This window comes from Dendrobium catenatum, unplaced genomic scaffold (genome assembly GCF_001605985.2).
Source record: "Dendrobium catenatum unplaced genomic scaffold, ASM160598v2 fragScaff_scaffold_1539, whole genome shotgun sequence".
NCBI lineage: Eukaryota > Viridiplantae > Streptophyta > Magnoliopsida > Asparagales > Orchidaceae > Dendrobium > Dendrobium catenatum.
Genome location: NW_021320001.1, coordinates 392,483 through 404,842, shown reverse-complemented (window position 1 = coordinate 404,842; position 12,360 = coordinate 392,483). Strand labels below are relative to the sequence as shown.

General features: G+C 38.9%; 1 protein-coding gene across 4 annotated transcripts in view; it reads right to left on the bottom strand.

Annotated features, from left to right (window-relative positions):
* Positions 1–255: 255 nt before the first annotated feature.
* LOC110099297 (probable beta-1,3-galactosyltransferase 2) overlaps positions 256–12,360 on the bottom strand; it is a 28,287-nt gene continuing 16,182 nt past the window's right edge. For 2 of the 4 annotated variants that reach the window (XM_020826397.2, XM_020826400.2), the window contains exons 6-11: positions 5,396–5,468; positions 5,129–5,249; positions 2,296–2,383; positions 2,093–2,218; positions 1,395–1,504; positions 256–1,294 (exon numbers count right to left, since the gene is read on the bottom strand). In XM_020826397.2, coding sequence (XP_020682056.1) covers positions 1,134–1,294; positions 1,395–1,504; positions 2,093–2,218; positions 2,296–2,383; positions 5,129–5,249; positions 5,396–5,468 — 679 coding nt within the window. In that variant the 3' untranslated portion in view covers positions 256–1,133. The remainder of the gene's footprint in view (positions 1,295–1,394; positions 1,505–2,092; positions 2,219–2,295; positions 2,384–5,128; positions 5,250–5,395; positions 5,469–12,360) is intronic. The other 2 variants (XM_020826399.2, XM_020826398.2) reach the window with 2 other exon arrangements.

The following is a 12,360-nucleotide window of genomic DNA, read 5'->3' as shown; positions in this document are numbered from 1 at the left end:
AGAGAATTTGAAGGGAAAGATAAATAAATACATCGTAATTTGTACAATTTTTTTTCTTTTTCCTATATGTTTAGATTATGAACAATCTCTTTATTTATAATTATTTAATTTGCTTATGAACTCTCTCTCCTTTTCTATAAATGAGAATAAAAAAATAAAAAAAAAGAATTTAAAAGAGAGAGAGAGAGAGAGAGAGAGAGAGAGAGAGAGAGGATCCAAAACCACAGAGAAAAGTGCATTTTTTCTTCAGCAGAATTCAGTAAGTAGGAGATTTCCTTCAAGAACTTGAATTACAAAAACAAAATTATAAACTGTTTGTAATGAAATAATAGTGATTATTGCATGCTGGTGTCCAACAATAGAGAAGTTACAAAAAATGGCCACCTGATGTTCTAATAAATGCACAAGAGCTAAACAGCCTCCTCTGCCCAGCCACCCCTATGCTCTAACAGAAAAATAGATAAAAAATAAAGCCTCCAATAAACAGGAATAATATATGAAAAAAATTAGCTCAGGGTATTCTAATCAAAATTTATTCACAATGAGTTTCAAAATATTTATATTTTTTTTGAGATGACCGATGGAGAAATTATTAGGTGCTGAGTCCGGACGTACAGATACGTCCGGATTCCAATAAAATGTTGACACGTGGAGTGTACTCGTGGATATTCAATTGGATTTATTTTTTACTTTATATATTTAATGTGTCAGCGGAACTTTAAGCCAAGCACAGGTAAAGCGCAGTCAAAAAGCAATAAAAAACGCAATAAAAGAGCTGTCAAAGCACAACTAAAGTGCAACTAAAGCGCAGATAAAACACAAAAAAAAGTACAACCAAAGTGCACCCCACGTGTCAAATTTAAGTGGATGTCCGGACGTACCTCTACGTACGGACTCAGCACCTAATAATTTCCCTTACTGGTGAGGGTAATACATCGATCAATCAATTTTAGTATTGCACTCATCTTAAAATAAATCTAAATATTTGAAAACTCACCTTAACTAGATTCTGACCAAGATATCCTCCCATATATTTTTTTCCCAAATATACACAAGAGCCACTCATTAGATTCTCATTCCGTTCACATAAATCCTTTAGGCTAATAAACCATCTTCCAAAGAGTTTCTCACCTTTAAAGCTTGAACAAAAGACCAGAATTCCACAGAACATTCTCTCCTTCACCACAGCGGTGATGAACTTCTTTCATTCTCTCAACTGATCTGCAAATGCCACTGCAGCTCCAGTCAAATGAGGCAACACAAATGTTACCCGCCTGGGCCTTCCACTCACAGTCTAAAGGATAGCAATCAATCTATTAGCTTTAGCCACCATACATCAGAAGCTGAAGTATACAGTTTTTGTATGAGAACTTAATCCAAAGTATTCAACGTACCTGGTGGGGTTCCACAACATAGCTTGCGATCATCAATATGTTTCACATTCAATCCAATGAACCAAGCTCCCAATGAGACATCCTCATTTGCATACTTGTGCAGTACATGCCTGTGATAATAAGATCCACAATAGTATTTCGTTAACATATAAAACATGAATGACCACATGGACGGATCCAACTTAAGGCCACCCTGAAAAAATAAAAAAATTCTTTATTATATGATTCTTTAGGTAATTTGTCCCCCTCCATATATTTTTTTAATCTTTATTATAAGGGTTTTTATGCAATTGCCCCCTTAAAAGCTTTAAAATAATATGGTCTTTAAGCAATTGCTCCAACATAATTAAACACATTGTGTAGAGATGTTATTGCTAGCGAACGATGAACTAAATATAAAGAGAAATAGTAAAGAGAATGCAGGTCGAATCCCGCTAGGGGGCGCTGCCTTTTTAAACCCCCGACATATCTGCGAAGCATACAACAATGAACAAATAGGGGTCGACGGGCAGCGCCCTCAGAACAAATATTGGTTGTAAGGATATTTATGGAAAAAAAAAAAAACTCTACAATTTAACTTATAAGTTTGCCCCCTTGAAAATTAAGGCCGGATCCACCCCTGCATGAACAACACACATGAACTGAAATATTGTTGATTTGCAGGGAGCTTTTTCAAGTTGCATGTACTGATTGCTTACTGATTAATCGATATGTAAGTAGCCAGGTCTCTTGAAATTGCATATAGTTGGCCAGTAGCATGACGAAAATACTTATTTCCATAGGTTCCGAACTTCCAATACTCAGGTTCATGATATCTAACGCCCCTGCTTCATAACCAATCGTGAATCTTAACTGAAGAAAAATGCAACTGTGAGAGCCAAGATATCAATTTGATGCTCACTTCTGGACTATAACAGGACCGGACTTCATGCATCCAATGTATACCCCAGGCTTTGACCTGTGTCTGGCAAGGGTAGTTCCAAGGGTTGCTGCAATAACAAGTTGTGATTCATTGTATTGATGGGTGAAGAAGATTGCAATAAAAATAATAATAATAATAATAATAATAAAAAGGTAAAGAAGATTGCAAGTTCTCGTATGTGGAGATTATCAAAAAGCGATGAATTTTTATGCGCCGAGTATATCATAGTATATATCATCGTCAATTTTAGTTGATCCCAACTATTTGTAGTCTTAGGTGAGGTGTTAAATTTAAAATGTGCAAGTCTTTTTGCACCACATCAAGCCAGAATAGCATTATCATTATAGCCATCAGATATGCATATCCAACCAATTTAAGTAGGGGTGTCAAAATCTGACCCGATATGGACCCGACCTGAAAAAAATTCAGGTTCGAGTTTTCGACCCGAACGGTTTGGGGTTCGAGTTTTCAACCCCATCCTTTCAAGACTTCATCATCCTTTCAAAATATGACCCAACCCGAAACCCGAACCACATACCCATTTTGACACCCCTAAATTTAAGCCTATTTATTACCTTATTTTTGTAGATGTCCTCACAACTTGAACTATCATTATGGATTAAAAATGAGATGCACATAAACGAAGAAGACTTTGTTGTGTTTAGTTAGTTAATTTTTTGCAATGCTTGTGTTTAGTTTATGTTCATTAATGTTTGATATTTCCTTATTTGTGTTTTGCAAGAACAAAACATATATATGAAAGAGGGGATTTTCATTATTTCAAATAAAAAAGATAGGAAAGAATGAAATTCAAGATCTCACCATACAAAGAAAACACTATTTTAACACCATATACAACTACTACGTACATCATGATTTAATTTTAGCAAAATTGTAACCTTAAAATGTATACAAATTTAATATTTAATAAGATATCTTAACGAGATTTTAACAAGATAAATAAAAAGGAATAAAGCTTTCTAAATATTGTGTTCATGTTAGACAACTTAGGCAGAGTCAAAATTTGTGACTGTATGGCATAGCACATTGTCCTATATAATAGTTAGTTCTCATCTTCTAGTTATTATATTGATCTGATATTATTTGTCACACCTTAAACTCTCATCCTTTGAGATATTATTCACATTGGCCCAACAAGCCTAGCAATTTCATTCTATTGGTGGAATTTTCTAAAAAGACATCCATCCCATGAGTGCTCTAGCGAAAGCTCACTTTACTTTAGTGTTCCTACATAAATTTCAATCATCATACTAAAAAATACCTTATTATTAAGTGTTTCTCTTCATTGTACTTAAGATATATTATAAAGTTAAAATTCCCATTCTAAAGCACTCATTGAGAAATAGCACCAAGAGGTAAAAGCGGTGAGGCCTATTAAGTTAAAGTTAAAAAATATCTCAATGAATAAATGTTTAATTTCTGATAATGTGAATCCTACCAACTCTCTACTTCATACATTCTAATTATACTACACATCCATCAAAGCATTTTCATGTCTACCACACATAATTTGATTGCTAGTAATATTACTGCCAACTTAAACCCATGCAGTACTATTGTGTAGTTTCTAAAATCTATGTTTAAATATCCAAGATATTATCCCCACACAATTGGAATAAGTATAATGATGATGACAATCTCAAATGATATTCTCTTAACAAAGTATTTCTGTGGCATTTATCCAGTTTAGCTATTCAAATTTAACTTTTAAAAGTATGACGATTTTGTGTAATAGAATTTTAATTTTGTGCCCATCAAAATTTTTTATCTCAAAATAGCAAAAACCAAGTTAGTTGATCATAACCATCTTCTATAATTACCACCAAAAAATGCAAAAAAGATACAGATGTCATGTTATTCATTGAATGAACGCTGTTGTGACATCTAGAAACATGTTTATCATTCAAACAACTTATAATAATAGGTATGGCTTATTGTACATAATACATGTCCAAAATAACCTCAACATATCTCTCATGCTTATATTCTCTTTTGGTGTAAGTTCAATTGATTCTCATGCTACTAGAATATATGCACTCATAATTTAAAAAAAGAGCTATATGAAGATCAATTTATTTCTCTTTATACTTATCTACTAATTAATTTAATTAAAAAAAATCTTCATAAGAGATATTGGTATTAATCTTCTGCTAAACTAACATGATTTATCTTATCCACTGATTCTATTATTTTCTCTCAAGATTTTCTTATAGGACTCCATAAATTTTGATTCCAAAATAGTTACCACTATCTTAAATAGCTCGAAGTTCTTAAAGAGTATAATTAAAATGTTTCTTATCTAATCATTTAGTATCCTCTTAGTATTTAGGATTTTATTTAAAAGCTTGGTCAATCATCCTATTAATTTTTCTTAATTCTCTAAATCTCAATGAGGATCTCAAATGCACCTAAAGCTTTGCCTTTTTGCATATTCATCAAGCAAACTCAGCTCATTATTTTGATCAATCTATAGATGACGTTGGCAAAGAAGAAGGGCCCAAAATCATGATTTTTTTTTTTAACTTAAAATTTGGATTACTTAGCAAACAATACAAACATGATTTATAATCTATTCTGTTTGCCAGTTAGCAACTAAAAATGCAAGTTACCACAAACAGGCAGAATCAAACTCAAAGAGACTTGAAAAAAAAAAACTACTAAGAATACAACTACACAGCTTGCAAGATTTTCACATTCAATGGATCGAGTCTTTAATCAAACAGAAAGAATTAGCAAATCACAACATTCATGGCAGATTAGGATTTATATAATTAATAATGTCAGTATTTACCTATATTTACGTGTATATCATCATCAACCTTCACATAGAATTCAGCGTCCCACAGATTGACAGCAGTGGCAAAATATGACTTTGTCTTTCCCGACAACTCCAGATATCCTTCATTATGATCCTGCGGACCACTATGAAGTGTAATCAACACGACTAGAATTAATGTGACAGAAAACTTATCGACCGTTATATTTCTAGCCAATGAAAACCACCCAAATTGACAATCAAGAAGCAATTTGTATGAAAGATGAAATGATAAGTATCTACCAATCTTAGGAAATCCTCATGTTTCCTTTCTTCAGCTTCAATAGCTTTGTTCAGAATACCACCAGATGTTGCACTGTTTTAGTTACAAGAATAACAGTCAGACATCAGAGAATTGAAAAGGACTACATCTTTACTAAGGTGTCATCTAGTCCAATTATATATGTGCTTATATATAGACAAGGAAAGAGAATAATAAATAAAAATATAATAAATGGCAATATCCTCAATAATGAAAAAATATTAAAATAATAAATAATGAAGATTCTTACTACAAATAATATAGGTCATTTGATAATTTATACACTCAACTACAAACTCAAGATCACATAGAAGACATCTACTTGACTTTGGAAATAATAGTGACTATAGAAAAGTAGAAATATAAAAAACTATTCTGAATTTTATTGCTTCATTCTCTATACATATTTGAGATGTTATGGGCTCCTCCAAGGATATTAGATATGAAAAAAGGTAAATACCATTTACACAAAATAAATAAATAATCAAAAGGAGTGCTAACGCCTAGGCGAAGAGAGAGCACATGAATTGCAGTACAAGGGTTAAGAGGGAGAGAAGATCCAATGGGTAAGCTCCTCAAGCTGTACGTTTCTTTGAGGTGCAATGTTTTGTTGGCAGCCAGCCAGTTAGCACAGAGACAGAGACTTGATTTAGCCTCCTGTTGTTCTTGCTAGAGTGTACACAGTTTTGCGGACCATTTCTGAGGCCAGCTCTTTGGAGGTATGAGATTCATTTTTGTCATGATAGTACATGTACGCCTGGGTTCACTTACACGTTCAGGGTGTTTTTTCCTGTCTAGAGACTCCAACATACTTCTTACAGAGAGGGTACCTCATAGTTCTTCAGCTTTTCCAGGCGTCTTCCACTTTTGAGTTAGAGAGAATCCGCCTCTTTTTCTTCGCCCCACAGCTAGTTACAGATTGATTTTCCCTAATACACCAGCCAAATGTTGTCGGTTTACCACCTCACCAGAGAGGTACTGTTGTTGTGGATGGGGTCGATCACAGAGGGATGCGTACTTTATTATAGAAGAATTTTTTAGTTGCTAAGTACTTTATCAGCATGCGTCCGGGCTGGTTGTGCTACAGGGCAGGCACTGTAGTGACTTTGAAGGGCTACCAGCCCAACAGGGTAGTTAGGCAGTTTGGATTCTCTCAGGCCACAGCTTACGACGGACGACCACCGGTCCTTGGGGTCCCAAACACACAACGCAGGGATACAATTCCACTAGAGACTCGCCTCTACATTGCAGCTCTTACTTGGTTACACTTACTGAGGCTCGGGACAATATCCAATTTTGTTTTGGCTCAGCCGTCTACTCAAACGAGCGTTAGTTACACATGGATGTCTTGGGTACGATAGTCTTTTGGTCCTGCCTTGGAGCACGGTGCGAGAAGGTACGAGCACCGAGTACGGGATTTCGGGTTATCGAGGGGACAGAGGTCCCATCGGGTCTTTTCAGAGGCTGCTGGTGATAAAGGTATATTTCCACCATTCTCCTCTTTTCTTTCTTGTCAGCATTTAATTTTGATAAATATTTAATTATTTTATGCATGTCTTCTTTTTTTTTTTATTATATGCAGGGACACGCACTGAGGCTTGTACCACTACTGGGGCCATTGTTCCTTCTCCTGCTCGAGTTCCGGATGTGGCACCTGCGCCACCTCAGGCTAAGTCTTTCCAGTCAACTCATCGGCAGGCCGGTTCCCAGCTTGCTACTTCTTCCAGGAGGTCCTTAGATGCACGCCCTTCTCCCAGGGACCTTGGGGAGAGTGCACAGGAGCCGAGGATGTCAGACTTCACGGGATACAGTACACCCGGACCCTTCTACGACTTCTCTTTTCCGGTGGACCCCTACGGGTCATTCTGTCCAGGCAAGTCTTCTAGTATCAATGCCACTTTACTTTCAGAGTTATTTGGAGGGCCTTTGTACACACTGTCAACTTTAAAACTGGTGCCTATGGAGTCCTCCCTCTTTTTTGAGAGCCACCCGACTGACTTTACGGGCCCTTCTTCTGTCCCTGCTAGTTACCCGGCCGACTTTGTGGGCCCTTCTACAGGTACATGTTTGTTATAAGTCAATTTATTTTAAATACATTATTATAATATTTCTCTCCATATTAATTGCTTATAATCCTTTGTGTAATGTCTGAGTGATGCAACTACACTTCGGAGATTCATTGTCACGTTCATGTACCTCTGACCCTCAGGACCACTGAGAGGTTCACCTACTTGGTACAGCTTCTGAGGGATTTAGCCTCCAGCATTGACCCAAGGTCTTGGCTCGAGTTTACTTCTTCTACCGACCAACTCCTTTGTGTACTTGCCAAATTTAGGGTAAGCACCACTGAGCTACTTTTTGGGAGGCAGTGTACCGCGATGCAGAGTCTTGTATCTGGCAACTGAGATGTCTCTTGATTACTCGGGCTACGGTTACACTTCTACAGTTAGAGGAGATAGTTGTTAGTCGCAAGGCGAGGGCTGACGACATCCACGACCGGCTGGACCATAGTGCAAAGGCTTTGAGGAGACACCGTTAGAGTTCTTCCGACATGGCTTAAGAGATAGATGGGCTGACAGGACGTGTGTAGGATCTCTGGAGGGACATCAGGAAGGTGGTGACTCAAGAGCTTAACGTACGAGAGAGACATGATAGACGAGACCGTCTCACTAGGAGGGAGGAGCAGCATCACCAGTCTTTACAGCAAAATCTACCTCCATCACTCCCTGCTGTAAAGGCCGGTGACATTGCTCCTCTTTCCTAGTGAGACCGCCTCGTCTATCATGTCTCTCCCGTATGTGAAGCATTCGGGACACCACCTACCTTATGTCCCTTCAGAGATCCTACACACGTGCTGTCAGTCCATCTATCTCCTGAGCTATGTCAGAAGAACTCTAACGGTGTCTCCTCAAAACCTTTGCACTATGATCCAGTCAATCGTGGACGTCGTCAGCCCTCGCCCTACGACTGGCAACTATCTCCTCTAACTGTAGAAGTGTAATCACGGCCCGAGTAATCGAGAGAGATCTCAGTCGCTAGATGCAACTCTGCCTCGCAGTACACTACCTCCAAAAAAAGTAGCTCAGTGGTGCTCACCTCAAATTTGACAAGTACACCAAGGAGATGGTAGGCAGAAGAAGTAAACTCGAGCCAAAACCCTGGAGACCTTAGGTTAACGTTGGAGACTAAATCCCTCAGGAGTTGTACCAAGTAGCTGCACTTCTCAGTGGTTCTGAGGGTCGGAGGTAGAGGAACGTGGCAGTGAATCTCCGAAGTATAGTCGCATCTCTCAGGCACTGCACAAAAGATTATAAGCAATTAATATGGAGATAAATATTATAATAATTCATTTAAATAAATTGACTTATAACAAACACGTACCTGTGCAAGGGCCCGCATAGTCGGTCAGGCAACTGGCATGAACGGAAGAAGGGCCCGCAAAGTCAGTTTGGTGGCTCTCAAAAAAGAGGGAGGACACCGTAGGCACTAGGTCTAAAGTTTGACAGTGTGTACAAAGGCCCTCCAAAGAACTCTTAAAATAAAGTGGCATTGGTACCAGAAGACTCGCCTGAACACAATGACCCGTAGGGGTCCATCGGAAAAGAGAAGTCGTAGAAGGGTCCTGATATACTGTACCCTGTGAAGTCTGACCTCCTTGACTCTTGTGCACTCTCCCCAAGGTCCCTGGGAGAAGGGAGAGCGTCTACGGACCTCCTAGAAGAAGTAGCACGCTAGAAACTGGCCTGCCGACAAGAGGACCCGGAAGACTCTGCCTGAGGTGGCGTAGGTGCCACATCCGAAACTCGAGCAGGAGAAGGAACAACGGCCCTAATAGTATTACAAGCCTTAGTGTTTGTCCCTACACGCAACAACAAAAAAAAGAAGACATGCATCAAACAATTAAATATTTATCAAATTTAAATGCTGATAAAAAAAAAAGAGAAGGGTGAAAAAGTATCTTTATCACCAGTAGCCTCTGAAAAAACCCGACGGGGCCTTTATCCCCTCGGTAACCCAAGCTCCCGTACTCGGCGCTCGTACCTCCTCGCACCATGCTCCAAGGCAAGACCAAAAGACTGTCATACTCAAGACAGCTGTGTGTAACTAATGCTCGTATGAGTAGACGGCTAAGTCAAAATAAAATTAGATCTTGTCCAGAGGCTCAGCAAGTGTAACCAAGAGCTGCAACGTAGAGGCGGGTCTCTAGTGGAACTGTGTTCATGCGTCGTGTGTTTGAGACCCCAGGGACAGGTGGTCGTCCGTCGTAAGTTGTGGCCTAAGAGAGTCTAAACTGCCTAGCCACCCTTTTGGGCCGGTAGCCCACCAAAGTCACTACAGTGCCTGCCCTGTAGCACAACCAACCTGAACGCATGTTGATAAAATACTCAGCAAATGAAAAATTTCTCTATAATAAAGTATGACTCCCTCTGTAGTCGACCCCATCTACAACAACAGTACCACTCTAGTGAGGTGGTAAACCGATAACATCTGGCTGGTGAACTAAGTAAAATCGATCTGTAACTAATTATGGGGCGAAGAAAAAGAGGAGGATCCTCTCTGACACAAAAGTGGAAGATGCTTAAGAAAATTGAAAAACTGTGGGGTACCCTCTCTGTAAGAAGTAAGCTGAAGTCTCTAGACAAGAAAAAGCAACCCGGACGTGTAAATAAACCAAGGCGTACAGGTACTACCATGGCAAAATTGAATCTCGTACCTCCAAAGAGCTGGCCTCAGAAATGGTCTGAAATACTCTGTACACTCTAGCAAGAACTGCAGAAGCTAGAGCAAGTCTCTGTCCCTATGCTAACTAGCTGACTGCCAATAAAACACTGCACCTCAAAGAGCCTGTCTGTAGTGGGAGTACGAAGGTGCCGAGCCAGAAAGCCAAGAAACCCATCAAAAGTAGACCCTCGTCGATCCCCGCCAAACCTAGGGAAGTGTAACCAGCTGAAGAAAAAGGCTCGGCGATCCAAGTGTCGAGTCCCGTGCCCACTCTAAAGGCGAAGACTGTAGCTGATGTTGGCTAAGCAAGCTAGATTGTTCAACTGGCTCAACTCTCTACGGCATGCACTAAAATGTCGTAGGTGCCCCAGCCAACCTGTGCCACAGAACTATCCAACGGGTGGTACTCCCCGTACTGTAACCTGAAACTGGAGACCCACCTGTCTGGATCCTCAAAAGCAACAAAGTCCTCAGAGAGCTCTAGAAGTAAGGGGGAACAGGCAAAGAAACTGTGGAAGAGGTCTCGCCTCTGCAGCATGTCCTGGTGCTGCTCCAGTTTGTCCCGAACATCAACACTCCCCTAGGGGTCATGCCTATCAATGGCCTCCCAAATGGCATCCTCGCTAGGCTCGTCTGGTGGTAGGTCGTCTGGTCTCTGCCAACGAAACATTCCCTGCACAGGAAAAACAAACAAAATATTTTAGAAAGCGGTCACAAAAGTCATAAATGCGCAAAAAAAAAACTACCACGAGACCATCAACTAAGTCACAACAAATGTGGTACGCTCTAGATGCGTACCACATTTATTGGGGGGCATTTGTTGACCCCTAGTACTATCCCAAAAATCATAAATTTGATAAAGATGATTCAGTTCGAATGTGAATTGCATTAAATTTTATTCAGCCTACTAGTTTTTAAGAAAAAATTATGGGGATATTGAAGGAAGGTGCAGTCAGTTTTCAAGCACGAATATTTAAGAGTTAAGGATGGTATTAAGTCATCTTCTATAATTCCTATGACTCTTCGACATTTGCCTGTTCAAACTACAAAGCTTGATACCTAAGAAGGATTGGGGAGTTTAAACATGCATATTCTCTTCTCTCGTCCGATAAGTGTTCTAATCAGGATCTTTGAGGTACACTTGCTAAAGCATCTCAAACATCGAGAAGTTCATGATTATCACACATTTAATAATAGTTTGAAAATGATGATCGAGGAAGCTAGGATTAATCAAGCTTGTATTTTATCTACACGTGAGATCGGGAACCTAAAGCCTCTTCCAGAAGAATGGTTATAGAATTAGGGAGCCGAAGAACATGAATAATCTTTGCAAATAAGGAATCGATTGCCTTGAAAATATTAAAAATGTCGAGGAGGCCTGCAATGCCAAATTATGTGTCGAGGGGTGGAATTTCATTAATACGGGATTCTGCTAAGTGCGTGCTCGACAATCTTCAACCACACAATAATTTAAAGCTATTGCAGATATTTTTATTCATGGGTGTCAAGTCTGCAATATCGATGAAAGATATAAATCTGATCTCAAATCTAGAGAGCATTCGACTGGAAGAGTGATTGGAGTAGCAAACTCTCCCACCTTTTGGGCAAATTCCCTTCCTCAAAGTCTCCAAAACTTTTTTAGATGCCGAAAGTGAGAGGGCTCGAAAGTAAATTAAAGGGGAAATAATAAATGGTGCGCCTTTCCATTGCTAGAGACGTTACATATATTCAAATTAGAAACATTAGATGATTGGTTAGAGGCAAGAATAATTATTGGAGACGGATGCTTGTTTACTCGCTCAATTGAATTGGACCTATCTCACTACTCGAAGTCGAAAGAATCGTCATCTTTACCCCTTAAGCTTAAGAAGTTGGACATAGATAAAATCAAGTGGAGGAATTTTAATCTTTGCAATAATTCAGATTTTATTCCCCTCGAGATGCTAACGGCCTTTGATTGTCTAAACATTTCTTAGCTTCATCTAGCTGACAAAATGGAAAGACTTGTGGCACTAAGATACTCAATAATTATGAATTACCCCAATCCAATCTCTCTCGAAAGAGATCGAGAAATGGAGATCATTAACGATGGCCATCTGGTGATCAATAGTCCCATTATAAATAATCCATTAATATTATTAATGGGTATAGAATATATATATATATATATCAACTCTTTGGAAAGATTGATTATCATGGAGCATGGTGACAAAGTTTGATATCA